The sequence below is a fragment of the Corvus cornix genome, chromosome 9 (assembly GCF_000738735.6).
Source record: "Corvus cornix cornix isolate S_Up_H32 chromosome 9, ASM73873v5, whole genome shotgun sequence".
NCBI classification, from domain to species: Eukaryota; Metazoa; Chordata; class Aves; order Passeriformes; family Corvidae; genus Corvus; species Corvus cornix.
In genome coordinates, this window is record NC_046339.1 from 17,050,614 (window position 1) to 17,070,762 (window position 20,149).

The 20,149-nt window shown below is 42.3% G+C and overlaps 1 protein-coding gene across 1 annotated transcript; it reads right to left on the reverse strand.

The window, feature by feature from the left end:
- Positions 1-483: 483 nt before the first annotated feature.
- LOC104693425 (guanylate cyclase soluble subunit beta-2-like) lies at positions 484-18,880 on the reverse strand. Its single transcript, XM_039557243.1, has 16 exons — positions 18,816-18,880; positions 17,974-18,047; positions 16,979-17,073; positions 16,625-16,785; positions 16,122-16,221; positions 14,793-15,013; positions 14,601-14,706; positions 13,503-13,606; positions 11,811-12,027; positions 9,898-10,218; positions 9,041-9,189; positions 6,670-6,816; positions 6,243-6,397; positions 4,520-4,734; positions 4,314-4,436; positions 484-3,596 (listed from the first exon to the last, which is right to left on the reverse strand). Exons 1-16 carry the CDS (start codon positions 18,816-18,818, stop codon positions 3,445-3,447), a joined length of 2,343 nt encoding a protein of 780 aa, XP_039413177.1. The 5' UTR covers positions 18,819-18,880; the 3' UTR covers positions 484-3,444.
- Positions 18,881-20,149: the final 1,269 nt, after the last annotated feature.

Here is a 20,149-nt window from a genome sequence, read left to right on the forward strand (position 1 = left end):
CTTCCGGCAAATGAGGTTCCAGTTTGGAAAGTTTAGTTAAACAGGCCATTTTAGAAGGCTTTACAGGGAAGTGCTTTTCAAATGTTTTAAGGAAAGCATAATTTGTGGGAACTAAACACTGCATATGTGTTCAGTTAAGCACCTAAATCCAGTTGTTTTCACTTAGGAAAGTAACAAAAGTCTTTGAAAAATCTGGTCCCTGGACCTTTAAGGTACCCAAACTTTTACAGTTAAGGTTTTAACACCAGATTTAATGGGATTTGGGAATCCATATGCTTTAGAAAGCTTTCAAAATCTCAACTTTAAATTTTTCTAAGCTTCAGCTTCCATGAAGCAGCAGTTCTCTTCTCTCACCCTTTTTGTGTCAATTCACTGTATATACATGAGTGACACAAAGACTGTGCACTTTTGTAGGCCTAGAGGAAAAAGAGAACAGAAAAGGTGGAAGGGAAAAGGAATCAAAGTAGTCATTGACAGATGGCAGTCAGTATATTAATGAAAAGATTTATTTTTGAATTATATTTTGCAGACTTTAGCAGTGCCTACAGATTTAAGAACACATGATGATGCACAGGCACATTAATTTTTAGAAGCAGTTGTGCAGATTTGACCCAGCTCTGCACCTCCAGGAGAACCAGATTGTAGCAGATGCCACAGAGCAAGCACTGAGCACATCATTTTTACCACAGTACAGCATGAAGTAACTTACCATGGAGCACTTACTGGCAATTAAAACATTCCAATATTAAACATCCATAGATTGTTCAGTGCAAGAAGGGCAGGTTTAAGCAAAGTGAGTGTTAAAGGACAGAGAGATACTGGCAGCAATTAAGCCATGATTCTTTTCTTTCTTCTTCCCAAGATGATCCATACAAGTTCAGAGGAGCTCTGGGCTTCTACCTAAAACTACTCTGTAATATATCTATATTAAACCCCAGAATGTATACCAGACCCTATTCATGGATGGCCAGACTGGTTGGACCATTTCCAGCTGGAAATTCTTTTTTTCAGAGAAGTGGTCAGTGCTGTTCAGCCACACAGGTGTGGGACTGCAAGAGCAGCAGAGACAGAAAGAGCGTCCCTGCTGTGTTCACACTGGCCACGGAGAGACGTAAACTCCTGTGTCACACTTTTGCTTGGGACTAAAGTGGCTTTATATCTCCACAGCAAATGCCAATAATGACAGAGTCCTCCACTGCCATTTGTTAATGATGTGTTCTCCGTTCCATCAGCATGACTAGTCAAGAGTGCTGAAACACATCTCTAGGCTGGAGACACAAGTCTTGTCAGAGCTCCTTCTTGACTTCAGTCATTGGGACAGTGCTGATTTAACCTGTACTTCACTTTTACATCATCGTGAGTGAGAGAGAAATTGAGTATTCCCATTCTTCCGGGAAGTCTTCTTAAAGCTATGGTTGTAGTACAGAAACACAAAAAAGCACTGGGACAATGGAGAGGCATTACCAGGGGTGAAGGTGATATTGAGATTGTGTGTCTGAGGGTAGCACAGAGTCCAGTGTTTGAAATCTTGATACCCAACTTAGCAATTATAACCCTCAGATGCAGCATCAACATACAGTAGATTTCTCCCTTGCCAAAATAATGAAGAATACCTAGATAACAATATCCAAATAAATAAATAAAGCTTTCCATTCATAAAATTGAACTCCCTCAATGGTGCTGCTCAGCTGTATGGTGGAAAGTCCTCCTGTTACAGGGTGTGCCTACAACAGCATTTCAGTCAGTCAGGAGTACACTCCTGAGTGAATTTCCTGCTCAAAGCCACTCACCATACTTTGTTTCTCGCTGTAAAGTGGTCTCACAGCACGAGAATGGATTTCTTCTGGATGAAACTAAGTCAGAGGATGTGCTTATGAGGTGCTCCAAAAGCTAACAGGTATTATTGCATGGGACCACACCTAGCAAATCCCCTGAACACCTCTGGTGTGGAGAACAGCACTGATGGTTTTACTCTGTGCATCCTCCTCTGCTGCTCTAATTGCACTAATTGCTCATTTAGACAGAGATCCTGGACTATGGAGCTCCTGTCTCAGATTTGAAAAAAAAAAATCTAACCAGGTGAAATTTCATCTGGCTATAGCATAAAGAGGAGGAGATGCCTTTCATCAGTCTTAGCTCTCTGTCTGCTGTTTAAAGAGCTTTGTTCTGGCTGCAGACACAGAGGTGGAAATGTGATGCTCCAGACTGTTAGAGAGGAGTAACATTATCACCTTCTCCAGTGAGATTTTGCTCAAAGTTCACATTAGTCTCATGCCTGCATCCTTAGTCACTGAATCCACACCCAGAGGTAATAAATCAGTGTGCAGGGCACATCTTCTGTCAAAGTAACCCACCTACTCCAGGATCCATTTATAGGAGTGAGAGCACAATTTATGATGCACCAAATTATCTACAACCTTTATATCCATTGTATTTTTGCTCCTCTGTCTGAAATCCCTGACAGATGAACTTCAATTTTTCTCTGCTATTTCTGATCAGGTATAATTTAAGAGTACATCAGCATGGAAGTATTTCAGCTGAGCAGCCTCTGACACCAGGTGAGTAATGTTGATCTTGAATGCTGTTGTTTTCAATTATATTAGCAACATTAATTCCAGCACTGACAGTCTCCTTCTGCAGTCCTGAAATTTGTTTTTTTTTTATTAGCTGGGCTGACAAAACGAGAAATAAACTTGAAACTCGTTTGAAGGTCTCAAATAGGTTGTAGGCCTCGAACAGTCCTTCAGTGTTGTGACAAATCCGATGCTTTGTAACTCCACCATTTCCATGTCCTTCTATGCACAGCATGTATGGCTGGTTCAGAGATCACAGGTGCTCTTTTTTACTGTTGCATGCTATCAAGTAGATATTATTCCCTCCTCAGGATGCAAAAATACAGGTTGTTTTAGATCTATTCTGCACTTCTACTTCATGATGCCTTTACCCAACAAAAGACCTGTTAAGAGATGAAGCTGTTATTGCAGTTAAAATGTAGATGTAACTCTGCTAACCTTACATGGGGAAGTTGTTGGCTGTGCTGGAGTCAAGACAGATGGTCACTTCAGGGAATGTTTCTTTTATGGCAAGTGCTCATTTGAGTAGGAATATTTCTGGCTGGATGAGTCACCTCTTTCTCGATTGCTGCATCAGATACCAACACAAGATTTTTGCACAAGGATATTCAAAGATGTGGCACAGGCTGAAAATGCATCTTCAAAGCATCTTGCAAGGGTTTCTTCCGCCACTGGGAGTATTATATGGCCCATGTAGATTGATTAAAAAAAATTTCCTCCACTGTTTTATTTTTACTGAAAACTGTGATGAAATGTCTTTTTTCTTTTTTTTTACAAAATCATGTGGTACTCATATACAAAATCAGTCCCATAACAGCAAAATGCACAAAATCATAATAAAATTTCTCTGTTTAATGTAAAAGTAAGAAACTTAGAGTAAAGTGCAAAAATTAGAGCGAACATTTCTATTCTGTGGCTCTTCAGCAGCAGGTTTGACTCTTCCCTGGTTTGGAGGACGAGAACTATCATCTGCTTGCTGGTTGCCATGGAGACTCCCATCGCTTTTGGAATCACAAGTTTTGCCTGCAAGGAAACACGCCTGAAGTGTGAGTTTTTAAGGACCAGCGAGGTTTCTGTTTGTCAGCACACCACATACTGGATTAACTACCACATCTAAGTAGGTGGGAGGGAAGGCAGTAAAATATTTTCTAGTAATTAGTGACAACATATTTAGTCTTTATAAAATCCACAAAACACAGAAATAGAACTACAAGACTTGCTGAATTAGATTGTTATGACATCAAATCTGTTATCTTTCAGCATCAGCTGCTTCAAAGGAGAATGAACTTTGGTCACAGAACATGAGCATGGCATTAAATCCTTCTGACTCCTGCAGCAGTCTGGCTTGAGGACTGAGGTCTCTCTTGAGTAGGTAAGGCTCCCCCATAACTACACTTTTTCTAGGAAAAGATGTGTACATGAACAGTTCATGGCTCTGTCCCTGTGCAGAGCTGTCTAACGTTTATCAATTCTATTTGCACAGCCAGAAGGGCTCTGGGGTTTGACAGCTCTGTCAGCTTCTTTCTCCCTAGTGCACAATCAACACCTGGGATTGCTCCAAAGGTGAAATTTGTCTGGCCCTAAAGAGTGTGCAGAAGGGTGATGTGTGTATGTTGGCATGAATTTCTGGCTCAAGTAAAACAATAGTTATTCAGAAGACGAATATAAAGAACTTGTAAGATTAAGCCTCAGTTACTTCCTAGTTCTGTGGTCTTTGTGAGATGGTAACCAAATAACTACCTGTTAGATCTCCAACTTTCATCTGATTTCTTCTTTTGAAGCTGTTTTGTGCATCTGTGGGGCCATCAACATATTTCATTGCAATAGCGGGGGTCTGGTCCTTTTCTGGCTGAGTCTGAGTAGCTGAAAGAACAACACAAAAGGACATTTAATTGGATTGTATTAATGCTCATTTGTTCAAGGAAGAAAATATGTGTTGACTCTACCTGGCTGATGAGAACTTGGTATTGTTTCAGTCTTGCCTTCTGGAAGGGACTGAACAGATTCATGGCCAGAATCTAAATCTTTCATAGGCCTTCCCATAATCTCATTCTCAGTTGCAGATTTATTTCTAATGAGGAAGTATGTGTGCATTTTCCCTTTGCCTTTTACTTCTATTTCTCCTCTTTCAGTAATCTCAAAATTCTTGTATTTTAGGCACCTAAAGTATGAGAAGCAAAACGAACATGAAAATTCAAGACAAATAAAAGTGACACTGATGTTTTAAAAGAGCTGAGTGATCAAATCACAACAGTCTGGGGAAAAGAGTCTCAATTTGTGAACAACTCAGGATTTGTTTCAACTGTTTATTCAAGCCTGTTGTGCTTTCATAGCTTTACACATACAGCCTGATCAAAATTAATGGATCACGTAGTCAAATACTTCAGTAGGGTGGAGGGTTCTTATTGACCAGTAAATAGAACTTAAGAACTGAGGCAGCCAATATCAGCTAGACAGAATTATCCCCAGTCATTTCATCAGAGAAGGCAATCAGGTCCATCAAGCATGATTTACTTATTCTACATCCAGACTTACTTATTTTACATCCAGACTTGCTATTCCCAATTGCCTTTTTCATGTGTTCAAAAATGGCCATTTGATTTTCACTGGGACTGACACGAGGCTTATCAGCCTCCAGTTTCACCCTGTCCCCCTTGCCATTTTTCCATGCAGCTGTAGCATCTGGCTTTCTTCAGCTGCTACGGTGCTGACAGTCAGGGCCTTCCAAAGCTGACAGCCAGCAGCTCTGCAGTGCCACCGCCCAGCTCTCTCATTACCTCAGATCCCTTCTGCTCTCTCACATTTCTGTAGACTGAGGTGTCTCAAAAGACCCCTGCTCTGATCCTCTTCCAATACTTATAGTTCACCTACTCCTTGGACTCTGACTCTTGGTGCAGGGACCTTGAAGATCTCATCAATGAAGACCAAGGCAAGAAAGGCCTTGAGTAACTCAGCCTTTCTTCAGGGCACTGTCACTGAATCACCTGCCACAGCAGGTCCATGTGTCTGTTTATATTCTAACATTGCAGAAGCTCCTCTGACTGCCTTTGAACTTTGTTGCCCATTTCAGTGCCAGCTGAGTTCTCATTTTCCCAACATCATTCCTGTGTGCCCAGAAAATGCTGTTGCACTACTTCCTTTATAGTTTGTCTTTGCTTCCACTCTTGCACACAGATTTTATGCATACATAAAGTTCTTGAAAATACAGTATTAATTTTTTATGAACATGAGTTTCTGGAGAGTAAATTACAGCATGAAGAAGATAGCTGTGTATGCAGTTTATCCATAGTAAGTGTAAATAAAACTGTTTCACTACAAATTATGGTACTCAAAGAGAGATTTTAAAGCTTTTGTTAATAAACATTCTAAATGTTCTGATTGTCTTTCTAGCATCTACATCAATTTATCAGTACTTCCAACTAAGCTGTCACAATTTTTTTTTTTTTTTAATATTTTGCTCTCTTGGATGGAGACTCTCAAACCTCTGCTTCTATATAAAAGTACATTTGGAATAAATAGAGAAAATCAAGCTCTTTACAAGCAGTGACTTTCCTTTACAAGCTGCTTAAATGAGTGACTAAGCACCATCTACACTGAAAGGTGCAGCTACCAAGGCAGTGGATTTCAGCACGGATTTGAACAGGTAAAGTTTCCAATGCAGTTACTCACTGATAGGCACTGGAGCTCAGGTGAATTTTGCTCGGGACACCGTGGCTCTCCATGCGGGAAGCAATATTCACTGTGTCTCCAAACAAGCAGTAACGAGGCATCTTTTCTCCAACAACCCCAGCCAAGACAGGACCTGTATGGATCCCAACTCGAATCTTTACAAAGACATAAAACACCCCCCAAAAATGTCACTTGTTATTTAACATCTTTCTTAATGCTATCCAGTTCATCTCAACACAACACTGGACACCAGTATGATATCAAATATCCACAGGGAGACACTCTTCATGAAAAATATGCCCATGTGGGCCTTGCCCAAAGCCACAGAGGAGTCAGAAGCAGCTGTTTGAGGTGCTGCTGCAATACATTAACCAGAAGCTCAGCACGAGAAGCAGACAGACACAGATGCACCTTTGTGTTAACTTACTTGGATAGGATTTCCAGAAACTGGGTTCTGCACTCCTTTGGCTGCCATTATCATGCCCAGGGCAAAATTAGCAACTCGCTCAGCATGAGTGGGTACAGGCACAGGGACCCCACCTACGACCATGTAGGCATCTCCAATCGTCTCCACCTTTAATTGAGAGGGACAAGCACATGAGCATGCCAGGTATATCTCACTCAGGTTAGTGTTTTGCTGTTCAGGGCTCTTCTTATCTGCACCAGCTGCCCCTTTCTCTTAAAAGATGTTTCCAGTCACTGAAAAGCTCTAGCACACGTGAGTTTCCTTGAGATGGAGATCCTTTCCTTCACTCCACACTAAAAATTTCAACACATTCTGTCCCTGCTCACTTGACCCACTTTAGATATCAGTGTGAGAGACGCTAAGGAGAAAGGGCTGCTGTGCAAATGTCAGACTGTTTGCCTTCCTCTTACGCAGGGCAGACCCACATGCAGAGAGCTAACCCGAGGCACAGCCTCCTGAGCCAGGAGGTTACATGATAGATGAGTGATATTAATTAGCTCTAATTCACAATTGGTGCTAAAAGCGTATTTCTTATTTAGGAGAGATTTATTTTTTAAAAAGTCATAATAAAGCAAGGGAGCCTATTCACGGCTGATTATGATTAAGGGGTTCACATGAAATTAAGGAACCTCCAATCTCCAGGATGTCACAGAACACAGTGTGAGCTAAGCAATTTGGGAGCATCCTTCCCTACAACCAGCTGTTTTGCCACAACAGCTGCAGCCTGTGACACATATGCTGAAGGGTTTGTCCTCCTTCAGGCATCCAGTCTCCTTGAAATACATGCAAAAGTAAGAGAAATACTTTGGATTTTGTTCCTGTATCAGAAATTTTGCTGGAAATAGAACAGACCTGTATGAAACAGGGAATTCTTTAATGTTTAAAACCCACTGTAAAAGCCTGTTACATGGTAATGAAATTTTTTTTACTGCTCTTACAAGACTTCACTGGCCATTTATCATCAGTAAACAAGAGAGCTTTTAGATTAGATTGATTGGCTTTCTTAAAAATTAACACCAATAGGACAGTGGAAACATAATGTAATATTTGGGTTTGTGCATTAACATAATGACTTAAAACTGTTCAGCACATTAATCTCAAAGAATGTGTTCCTGTCCATGCCTTCTATCAGATAGCCAAACCCACAGTGACGCCAGTAATTTTCTGTAACAAATTAAAAACAACTGTAAAAAGCTACTAATGCAAATAGATACCCTAATTATTTTTCAGCCATAGTAGAAGATTTAATTTAACAAGATTTATTCATAACTTTAGATGGTTTTAAGCTTAGGCCAAGTTTCTTTGATCAATGCCACTATTTCATTTCTTTTCCAATTCCCTGCAATAGTAATCTCATCCTTGCTTTCTGTACCCCAGTAACCTCCTTCAATATTAATAGGAGTTATATACAGGCATCAAAAGGAGATTATTATAGTGACATATCATTTACTCATGATGGATGATTTACATAGAATATGATGCTAATCTATCCTAAAATCTGTAAGCCATATCCTGAATGCTTCAATTATTGAATACGTATTCCTTGCCAAGGAAGAAATGCTTCTGATTTCCCAGTACAATTTATGTGGGATGAACTGCAAGCCTTGCCTGAGCAAGGAATGAACGAGATCTGGATTTCACCCTTTACTATTTCTGCCTTCCTCAATACTTAATGAGCTGGGAACAGGCAGAAACTTAGGAACTGCTCTTCAGCACATCAAATCTGGTAACTCTGGAAGTGTTAATGACACTATTACAGTAGGCCAGACAGTGCTCTGATCTTTCCAGCACAGTTTGGAGATCACATGTACATTACAGCCTAGGTCTAATTGATGCTCTTTGGGGATCAGCAGGAGATCAATACCATAGCTGAAGATCTCCATGAAATAAATAAAAAGTCCGGGTATTATCTGGGTATTGTTTACAATGTTAATTTCCACCAGAGTGACACTTAATGATAGTGACCTATTTACAAAAAGTTCAAATAAAGGACCTAGGAAAATTAGTCATGTTGGACAGGCATTTGAGATAGGAGGGAAAGAGATACGTGAAAAAACAGCCATTCTGGTATTAGCATTGTGGAAAGAGACTTTAGTCTATGACAGAAGTTGCATTCCTGTCCAAAAATTTTAAACAGATTTAATCACGCTTCCCCTTGTTTTTCAGTTTGTGTGGCCACTACAAATAGGTAATATTTTATGATTTATAAAAAATCATGCTGTGCTGAAGAGGATTTAAGTACATTTAAAAGCAAAAAAAAAAAAAACAAAAAACCAAAGCAAAACAAAAAACACAGCAAAAATTTCTACAGCCTTTTTTGAACAGTACCTACCTTGTACACGTCATGCACCGTGGTCAGTCTGTCAAATCTCAGGTACATTGAATTTAACATGAGAACTATCTGAATAGGCTCACATTGGGCACAAATGTTGGTAAAGGTCACCACGTCACTGAACAATACAGTGCACTCCTTGAACTCTCCTGTGAGCAGAAAGAGCAGTGGTTAAGTACTTGCAATGGCTGGACAATCATGGTATCTGTTCAAGACTTGTTTGCACAGATCATCCAGTGACCTATCAGTTGTAATATTCATAAGTGGGTGCTGAGACGAAGGAGAAGTGTCGATATAGACTGTATCAAATGTAAGAATCATTGCACATCTCAACGCAGAGATCTGAATACATCATATACAGGATACACTTAGCTTGTTACCCTTAGTTTCATATATGTACTTACTAAAGGGAATTTAGGCATTTAATTGCTACCCTTAATAACAATGGGAATCATCACAATTCTGTGTTTACAGAGGTACTAAGAGAATAGTCTAGGAAACACCACTTTCTTCATTTCCTTCACTTCTGAGCCCTTGTTTTCCTGTATATCCATGTTAAAACCAAAATCTCAGATTACTGTTGATCACTGAATTTTTTCACTGACTGGGCAGCTACTATCACATTTCACCACCTAAAGAACAATACTGGCAAAGAGCTTCCAAAGCTTTCTTTGAAAGAATAGCCTAATTTTTATTATCAGCGAGATTAAGGGTCTGGGTCATCCTCCTACCCAAGAACGTCACCAAGTACAGAGGACTCCACAGCAGTGGCAAAGGGGCTGTGCCAGCACCCCAGTCTCTTTATCACCATCTCCGAATGCAGAAATCCCACATCCCAAATGATCCTGTTCATTCACCTGCCTCAACTCGCTTCCCCTCTTTCAGCTGGTTGGCCACGTGCTGGGGAAGCATGGCATAGAGCAGAGCTTCAGTCTTCTTCTTCTCTTCCTCCAGGTGTTTTGACAGGATCCTCAGCTCTTCCTTCTTCCTCTCCAGCTGGTTTGAGAGCTCCATCTCTGCCAGTCGCTGCTGATTGAGGAGAATCAAATCCCTGGTCACGTCGTGAGGGGCAATGTCTGCGATGTGCATCTGCCGCTCCTCCAGCTCATGCAAAGTGCGAAGCAAAGGTGAGCAGAGGTAGAGCATGCACTGAAGGGACTCCATCCACATCATCTGGCCTGTGGGGAACAAGTGTCGGCAAGGGTTTTCAGCAGTGTGGCCTTTCACACGGTGCTCAGCATTACTGGTGTTAATTTTAGGGGATGAGTTCCAAGGACAGTGGGTTTCTGTAGGGTCTGGATGATCGCAGGAATTTGTTTTCTGTGAATTAGGGGTGAACATTTTCAGAGGAGCTACACTAGGCAAATAATAAAATGCCAGGACCCAGGAAGCAGTCACTCCCTCACTGCAGGTGCTGGGCAGAGCCCAACTGTGACTCAGGTCTCTTCCTCATGAGGAACCCCAGTGCTCACAATATCTCTCCTCTCCTTTCTGCTCCCTTCTGCATTTCCCCTCCTCTACTGCCTGGTCTTGAGCTGTTCCTGAAGCCAGTCAGTTAGAATCATGCACAGGGGAACCGAGACTCACAGTGATTAAGCAAAACATTTGAAGTTTAATTTCACAGCGCATAGTTTGTGTCCCAGTAAAGTCAATGGCACTTTCCTTCCTGGAAACTGGAGCTTTCCCTCACTATCGTAATCTAAATAAGCAGTTACAAAAATGCCTGAAAGGTAAAAAGGATTTTTGGTGGGCGATTCAGTTTTTTGGTTTTTGGTTGAGGTTTGGTTATGATTCTGCTTTGTATATTATTATTATTATTAGTAGTAGTATTATTATTATTATCTTGCTTCACAAGTATCATAGGTTTCTAAACAGCAATCTAGAAATTCCTGTTTCTTTCTTTCTCCCTCACCTCATCCCCAGGGCTACTGGATGAACAGCTTTAAAAGTAAGAGGATTGAAACATCAGAAATACCATGTGAATTAACCCCCAAAGCATAAGAGAAAGTACAGTTGTACCCATGACTAGTCAAAGTTCCTTGTTTTGGTAGCATTACTTTTTTCAAGGTCTCCCTAAACCCTTAGTTTTTTCTGAATCTCAGGAATACGACATTTTACACTCATTACATAAAGGTGAAAGGAGACAAGAGAAAATTAGGTGACATTACACAGCTCAGAAAAGCAAAATTGAAGTCACAGAACACTTAAAGCAAATGTCATTATAGTTAATTACACCAAGCAGAGGATCATCCCATATTCAGTCCTCTCAGTAAAAATAAAGCAAATACAGTATCTTCTTTGCTGAGATAATTTTAACTTGTAAACTCTTATGTGGCTTTGGGGGGGGGGGGGGGGGGGGGGGAGTGAAGACAGAAATCAGAATCTGAAAATGTGCTACAAAAAATAAAAGCACAGAGAGCTAATCTATTTTTAATCACATTTGAAACCCAGCCAGTAGCAAATAACTCCCCTCAAAGGCATAAATTAAGAACAAATAATGTATTCACATGTGGGTTTTGCAGCATCAGAAAACCACCATATTTCTAAGCCTTTCAAATAGGAGCAAAGTTGTTGTTTCTGACTGAAAGCCTTCAAAATCTGGTGAGGTGATAGCAGAATTTGTGTACAAGCATGTCATGTTTCTCTAAACAGAACCATGTAATCTCCTCTCCCAAAGGCTATTTATAGGACTTGAGTGAGGTCAGGAGTGCATCTCCATGTAATTCCTGATTTAATATGAGCACTCGTGCTATTGAAAACAGTGAAGTACCTCTTAGCTCTAGCATTGGCCGTTCTTTCCATGACTCAGGCATCATCTCTCTTCTAGTCTGGAAAACAAATTGGCTGTTGATGAATTTCTGAATGCTGGAGATGGTAAAGGGTACTTCTGGGTGAACGATCCTGAAGTACTGATCCAAGCAGATGCCCATGGTCTGAAGGCCAGGTACAATCTTTTGAATGCTCACCCCAGCTTGCTTCACTTTGAGCTTAAAAAGAAAACATAGGCCATGTGTTACAATTCATGTCCCTTTGGGTTCAGACCAAGCTACAGCTGATTGCTGTTTATACATTTCCACACACTGAGCCTTGCTAGAGTATGTGGCTTATTTCTGAGCAGAATTTCTACCTTGTTAGTAGTTACTACACAGCTCTGAATGCATGCCCTTTATAGCAAGGCAAAGCCCCAGGAAAAGAATGTTGTTAATTAAGTGTTCCTTCCTGTCAATTGTGAAAAATCCCCAAAACTACCTGCTATTATCCCTGCTTGCATTTGTGTAGGCCTAACAAACAGGTAGCTGCAGGAGAAAGTTAGAGACACCAGAGTGTCTTGTATTCCAAAATGACAATAACTGTGGCATAGAATGGCTTGGCAAATATTAATTTTCTAATAGATGCCATGGGTTACTTTCTCTTAACTGGGTGTAAAGGTTTAGTCATTCTTCTTTACTCTGCTGACCATATGTGAGCTCTTAAATTCTGCAGAAATGTTCTTCTCTGCTTGTCATTAGTTATTGAAGCTCTGACCCAGCTACCAGGAATGGGTGTAGGACTTGTCTTCTTTGCACACTAGTAATCTTATTAAATTATGCATAAAATATGGCCCTCTTGAAAGGTTAAAGACGCTGTATTTTGGCTGATGTGGACAGTAGCACGAAGCAGGTTGTGTGCTCTGGAAATCTCGATCAGCATGATATCAAAACATGTTCCCTGAGGGGAATGTGGTCAGCATTCTTCTGCTGTCCCATCCTCAGTTTCTCCTTTCTTTGCTCCTGTCTTAAGCCAATATTCTCTCCACCGAGTTCGGAGCAAGAGGAGCTGGAGCTTGGTGGGAACCCAGGCTAGTTGGGAACCATCCAGAGGGCAGCCCTGACAGGGGGCTGCAGAGTATGTGTGCAAAGGAGAGGAGACTCAATCCTGCCCCAGAAGGTAAAGAGATTTTTGGGTCCTAGATGGGGCTGCATGCTGCCTGATTTGGTAGGTAGCTGGGTTTTCCCAGCAGAAGCATGTCTCAGGAAGCACATAGAGCCTCACCTGCCAGCAGAGCCCTCAAAGCCTTGGGATAGATTAATAGGAGGAGAAGGGGACTAACTTGGCAAAGCCAATTTAAAGGATGGGACATGTCTCTGGTATATCCAGGGACAGGAAGGTGGCCAGAAACCTCGAAAAATTCTGCTTAGTATTTGGTAACAGATAGACTGCTGCAATAAACCTTGCTGGCATTCCTGCAGCTGTTTCAGACATGGTAAACTCAATAAATTCAAAGGAGATTCCTGTCTGCAGTGATCCAGAGAGAGAGTTGCTTTTTTTATTGCATGTCTCTGTACAGAGTACTTCTGCAAATCCTGTGAGTGTGTACTGCACACAGAGCACATGCAGCAGGGAACTGTAGGACAGTCAAAATAGAGGGAAATTACTACGAGGTTTATGCAAACTAAGGGCCCTGACCACATGCTTGTCCTACCTCTTTGTCAAAAACCATATGAAAAGGAAGTCCATTGCAAAATGTTTTTGTGTCAATCCAGAGGCTCTTGGGATAAACAGGATCAAATCCTCTCAGGAGCTTACCTGTGGTGATAAATGTATAGTCTTTAAATCAGGCTGCACCTCATAAAGCCCATCAGCATTACTTTTTGCCACTCAGTGAAACAGGACCCTAGATCATAATGACTGAAGACAAAGCAAACAGTGTGGGGGCCCAGAAATGAGCACACATCTGTGCTAAATGCTCTGCCGTGTAATCCACAGCTGATTGGCAACTAATCTGAGTTGGCTGGGTGTTTAAAACTTAAGCACACAAAAACCACAGAGCACTAGATGCATGAGATTATGTGGAAAAAATAAGAATAGATTAACAACTGTAGATGTTACTCCTCTATGAATCTGCAGATGCCATAGCAATATGACACAGCTACATCCCACAAAAATGTGCCCAGAAGTGGATTTAATACACTTTGCCAGCTCCTAAGAAACACTTAGAGAAAAAAAAAAAACCAACATCTTGGCAATACTGAACTAGATTTTCATTCCTTCTGAAAAATTCCTTCCATTTTATAAACATATATAAACATCTAATATATAGAGGTACAAACAGAGATTGCTAGATTAGCAGTAGACTTTTGGTAGTGGAGGATGTAATTTGGCTTTCAAAATTTACTACAGTTGATAGTTTTGGGACGGAATAGTATCTACCGAGTTAAAAAACATGCTTTTAAATTCAGCATCTTAAACCAAGTGACACGACAATGAAGAATCAAATTCACCACACAATGGCATTTTATAGAAGACTTTTCAGATGAAAGCCCTGTTTAAGAGACAAAAGTGACAGGTCATATTCCATTTAAGTATCTGTCATTACTAAGCATGCTTATTATCTGCAATTTTTCTTTGATCATCAATGTCAAACTGAAAGAAACTTAACCAGAAACATTTTGAAAACTTGCAGAGGAAATATAAATGGTAACTTCAAAATGGATGGGTGGGTGGGGATAGGGAGGCTTACTGACTTTCTTGCTGAAGAGACTCAGAAATGATGACAAGCTCTCTCTGAACAATCGCTCACCTTTTCCTAATGTGATTATTCCTCTTAATGTTTTCCAGTGACTTTTCTTAACAGGACAAACAGAGTTTCCTCTGTCTCCATTTGCATTCTTGGCTTTTCCTAGGTCCTGTTGAAATAAATCCAAAGGGAAATTCAAAGGTGATTTTACTTTAAATATATTTTAGTAATATGCTGATATGAATATTAAAATACCTCTTTATTCAGTCGGTTCTCAAATTGTTTTTCAGAGTCAACAAGACATCGAGATGAGGAAGAAAATTCACTTCTTTCTTTGCATGGAAATAGAGGGGTTTGAGTGACAAGAAAAACAATATGTTCTTTTTTCCCGGTTCTTTCTTCTTCTTCTGTTTGATTGACTATTTTCATTGAAATCTCAATGTTAAAAAAATCCAGGGCTGCTGCACTGATGATTCCTGAAGAAGAAACAAAAGACAAGGTATTGCCAAGAACAAAACCTTTTCAATTCCCCTTTTAGAGGGCCCACAGTGGAATCTCACTGTTTCAGAAATCACTTTTCCAAAGGACTCTGGAAGAAGAAAGCAACCCATGTCGTTCTTGCTACCGTTGCCATGATGAGAATATGCACACAGGAGGTCAGCTTTAAAGTTACTGCTGCTTTTGCCTTGGCTGAGGACAAATGCTTATTTTCACTAGGAGCAGCCCAGCAGGATCTCTGAAGAATGTGTTCAAGTAGCCATAGAGCAATAATATGAATTCCCATTAACCCAAAAAGTGCAGGGAGTCTAAAGAAATTCTGCTATACAATCTATTTCAATTGCTGAAGAATATTATATTTTGAAAGGAAGGAAATACCTTTCATGCAGATGCAAAATCAGTTTCTCATCTCTGATTAGGTATTAGGCAAAATACTGGACAATGACATCAAAAGCTCTGTCTGACATTCCAAATATTTCTGTGCTTTCAATATTAAATGAGTTTTGACAAAGGGGGAAGTTCTGATGAACTTCTAAATTCAGCATTATTTATGAAAGAAAGGAATATGATCTTCTCTTACAGACCTATAGCTGTCCAATCCTTGCACAATTACAGCTCAGGAGATTCTGGTAAATTCAGATAAAAGATTCAGTTTTGAGCAGGGTTCAGTAGGAGTTTCACAGATTGGATGTACTACAGGGTGGATGACTGTCTTGAACTCAACTAGAATTTCTACTTCACTGTAATTTAAAAAGCACGAGTCACCAAGAATTAATAAACAGTTAGACACAATACACTTCATGAACTTTAATTCTTCTTCCAGGGACGGAATTCTATAGCAAGAAGGGACAATTACAGCCCGGGTTGTCATACAGTACATTTTGATGAAAGTTATTGGGAGCTAGGAGTGATCAGGCAGTAGGGAAATACTGAGTTCAGGTGTCTGGAGACCGAACGCTGCCACGCTTCAATTCCATGGCCAGTCCTCATCTGAAAAAAGATACTGAACTCTGAGTGCATTTGCAAATATATGATTATTCTGTATATATATTGCATTGATCTGTACTCTGCATTTTGTCTCATTACCTGGCACAATATGGCACAGACCTCTTCTGTCTGAATAGTAATGTAAATTCATTGACCCATCTTCATTCTTTTCCACTCTAAAAGATGGTGCATTCATCTCCTGAGGAAAAAACAAACAAAACCAAACCCAAAATCTCAATATCTTTTTCTGAAAAAGACTACTGATGGATTCTACTTTGATAAAAGCATCTCATGCCTTAATAACATAAACTGTAATATGAATAAGCTGAAAAACATAAAATTAAATATTCTCACCTGTGAAGGAAAATCTGCTATGCTTTAAAGCCAATGTACCAAATAATACCTAATGTTGAAGACTAGTCAAAACTAATCATTTTTAGATATTGTCCTAACATTTCAGAGTCATCTGTCTCAGAACGTAGGAGAACATGCTTTGGTGATTTTTTTCATTATTTATTCACACCTAGGAGATGCTGTTCCTTGTGTTATGAACTCTGGCAGAGTCCATCCATACCTGCTCAGCAGTTACTACTCGGACTTGCCTGGTAAGAAAGGGACAGGTAGCTGTGCAATGCATCCAGGTTCTCTATGAACTCATAGAGATTTCCACCCAGTGTCCTCAGCATGTGGTCATAGCCTGAGCGCTTACAGAATTCAAAGAAATACTTTCCAAACTCGCTCAGAACAGTGTCAGCAGGAACACCTGGCAAAATAAAGATACCTTAAGAAATAAGAAAGGTTTGCAAGTTCTTGCAATGCTGTCAGGTGGATTAAGAATGAAGGCAGAAAATTTGCAATACAGGGAAGACATTCCCAAGGGCACAGGAGAAAAAACCTGGGCTGCAGTCTCAGGCTTGACCCAGGATGGTTCATTTTTGAGGCATGCTAGCACATACCTAATACTTTGCAGGCTTTGTCGACGAGCTGCATTGTGATCTCATCTTTGTAAACCTCAAAAGTCAAGAAAGAATCCTGGACTCCAGCCTGCAGCCTAAAGCAGAGAAGACAATATTCTTGTTTCAGCAGTGCTGGAAATACAACACACTTGGGTGACCCAACTGGCATTTCTTAAGTACTGTTTGCTGTGAATGCAAACACTACTTCACCTGATGATGTAAGTTTAATATTAAATTGCTTTAAATTAATTAAATTGCTTTAACATGGCTGAATGGCGGTGTCCACCTGTCCATTTCTGCTTTTTCACATTATGGTAAAACTCTATCAAGGATTAGGACATCTTACTGTGGGGTGCTAGAGCAAGTGGACTCTTAGTTTGTCTTCTGGTCTACTGGCTTGTCGTTCAATGTGGCCACAATATCCAGCTCTTTGAGGCTCCCCAAACCTGCTGATTTTTTTATATTGGCTTCAATGGATAATATATGTATGTACCTAAATATCATTTATGTATGTTGGAAATACTACATAGCTCATAAAGACAAAACCAGAGATGATACAAGGCCAGATTGAATGGGGCTTTGAGCAACCTGGTCTAGTGGAAGGTTCCCTGCTCATGGCAGGGGAATTGGAACCAGATGATGTATGATTTAGCTGCTTTTCTGAGAGTAGTGGAATTAAACTGACTTTATATTAAGGATGACATCTTTTCAGTGTAATTACTTCTCGATATTGTCATGCTGAGCCAGTGAGTCTATTGCAAAATTGTCTATAAGACTAAATGTCATCTTTAATTATCTGATATGACAAATTAATTGGGACAAATTAGTATCAGAGGATGAAGTGTTACAAGGCAAGAAACTGTCCCTCTTAGTTACTCCTAATAATTACTTGAGATACACATCAGCTACCATTTACCAATGAGAAATTACATCCTCTGTTGCTGAATTCCTGTGCATTTTCTTTCAACGCACTACGTTTATTGGCAACACATTACCTTAATTTTTCCCATGTTTCTTCGCCATACTTTTCAACCACCAAAGACTTCAGGCATGTGTTTATAAATCCATACTGCAAAAGCAAATATATGAACATGGAAAAGACCTACTGGTTTTTCAAGTGCTGCCCCAACACACCACTATTTTGTATTTCAGATTCCTCTGCTAATTTTATATTGCAAGAGAGAAAGTAATAATGCTTGACGGCCTAAAGAGAAAGTAATATTGTTTGACAGCCATTGTATCTTTCAGTAAACAGCGCAGCCTATTCCTCAGCGTTTCACAAGCATTCAGCAGAAGAGAAGAAACAACCAACGCTGTTTTGCAGAGAAGGGCCCGAGGCCCCGCCGGCCGGGGATGCGCTGTGCCGTGGCTGCGGCCGGAGCTCGGCGCTGCAGCGCGGGCACAGCAGCCACGCACGGCTGCCGCATCTGCGGAGACTCGGCCGTGCCGCGACTGCTGCGGTTCTGCCTTAGCACTGACGGACCCGCCACTGGGGATCGGGAAACGCTAAAAGAGCGGCCCGAGCAGCGCTGTCAGAGCGGCAGCAGCCGAAGGATGATACGGTCCGAATACCCCAAAGCCTGCGGGTCAGCACCCTGTCCCGACACGGCGGCAGCAGGCGCTCAGCCCCTGCTCTCAGGCTGGCAGGGGCTGCCCGTCTGTCTGTCCGTCTGTCCCCAGCAGGAGATGCCTGTCTGTCTCCGGCCGCAGCTGTCTGTCCACGACAGGAGCTACCTGTCTGCCTGTGTGTCCCCAACAGGAGCTACCTGTCTATCTGTCGGCCCCCGGTAGGAGCTGTCTGTCTGTCTGTCCCGGCCCGCCCCGCCGCCCCGCTCACCATCCTGCCGCTGCCGCCGGTCCCGCTGTGTTGCCCGCTGCCGGCCCGGGGGGCGGCGGCCCGGCCAGGCCCGGCCCCGCCGCGCTCGCCCGCGGCGGTGACACCCGGTGGCACCCGGTAGCACCCGGTGGCACCCGGTGGCCGCGGGCACGGACGCGCCGCCGGCGCTCGGAGCGGCCCCGAGCGGCGCGGTCCCGGGTCCCCTCCGCGCCCCCCACGGGCTCGGCTGTTTTCCGCAGAAGAGGCGCGTTTCCCGCAGCTGTGGCTGTGTCGGGAATTGAGTGCTGCCGAGGAGCATCCCGGGGCCACGGCATCGCCGGCACGACGGCAGCTCACGGCACGTCCCCCGTCCCGGTGCCCGCTGCCCGCTGCTGGAGCCCAGGCAGGACGTGGTGTGGTCAGCCCCAGCTGGACACTGCCTGGCACGGCCGGGATCATCGGGTCCCAACCTCCGGAGGGCAAGGAGCCGGGAGAGTGGCAAGGAGGTTTCTTGCCAAGGCTTTCTTAGAACTGCCCTTAGCAGAGCAGGAGCAGAAATGGTGGAGTCAATAGCCACCCTTACCCAAGGACAGGAGGTTTGTGGGGAGAAGCAGCACTTTCCGTTCTACTGCTACCAAGCTGTGAGTTGCTGCCAGAGGCCTGACAAGAAGCAGGAGGTGAAGCTCCCTGCATGTGGCTGCCATCATCCAGGCTGTGTCTGCAGCCACCCAGCTTGTCCGACAGGAAAGGACAGCAGCAGGGATATTAACAGGAACGCAGTGATTGGTGTTAGGTGCAATGAATTCATGGGGTTTGGTGCTTGGCAGAGTTACCTCATTTCCTACGTTTATTTTTTTAAATAATTGTTTGTAGAGTGAGAGATTTCAGTGATTTGAGAGTGAGTCCTGAGGGGACACAATGAAGAACTATTTGGGGAAAACCCCTCTCCCCTTGATAAAGATGAGCTTCTGTCCTCCATCAGCCAAACTGGCACAGGCAGCCCTGTGGGTGCTGAAAGCCCTGTGTCACCCACCTCATTGCTGCTGTTTGGTGCAGGTTGTGGGATGCTGTAGGGGATTATGTTTCGAGCCAGGGCTCTGTGCCTGTCTGGCAGGGAGGGTTTTGCTCTTGGTGTGGTGATTCTAAGGCACTGTGCTCGTGGCTCTGTCTCTGATCCTCAGCCCTCCAGTGCTGCGTGTGTTCAGCAGGCACATCAAAATCTGGGTCAAAGCCCTACACCAAGCACAAGTGCTGCTTTTTGCAGCCCTTCCACAGCCTCCTCTAAACTCCCCTCAGCCTTTCTGTCCCACACAACCAGTGACTCTCCTGTGACATCGCCAATAATAAACTGGGTA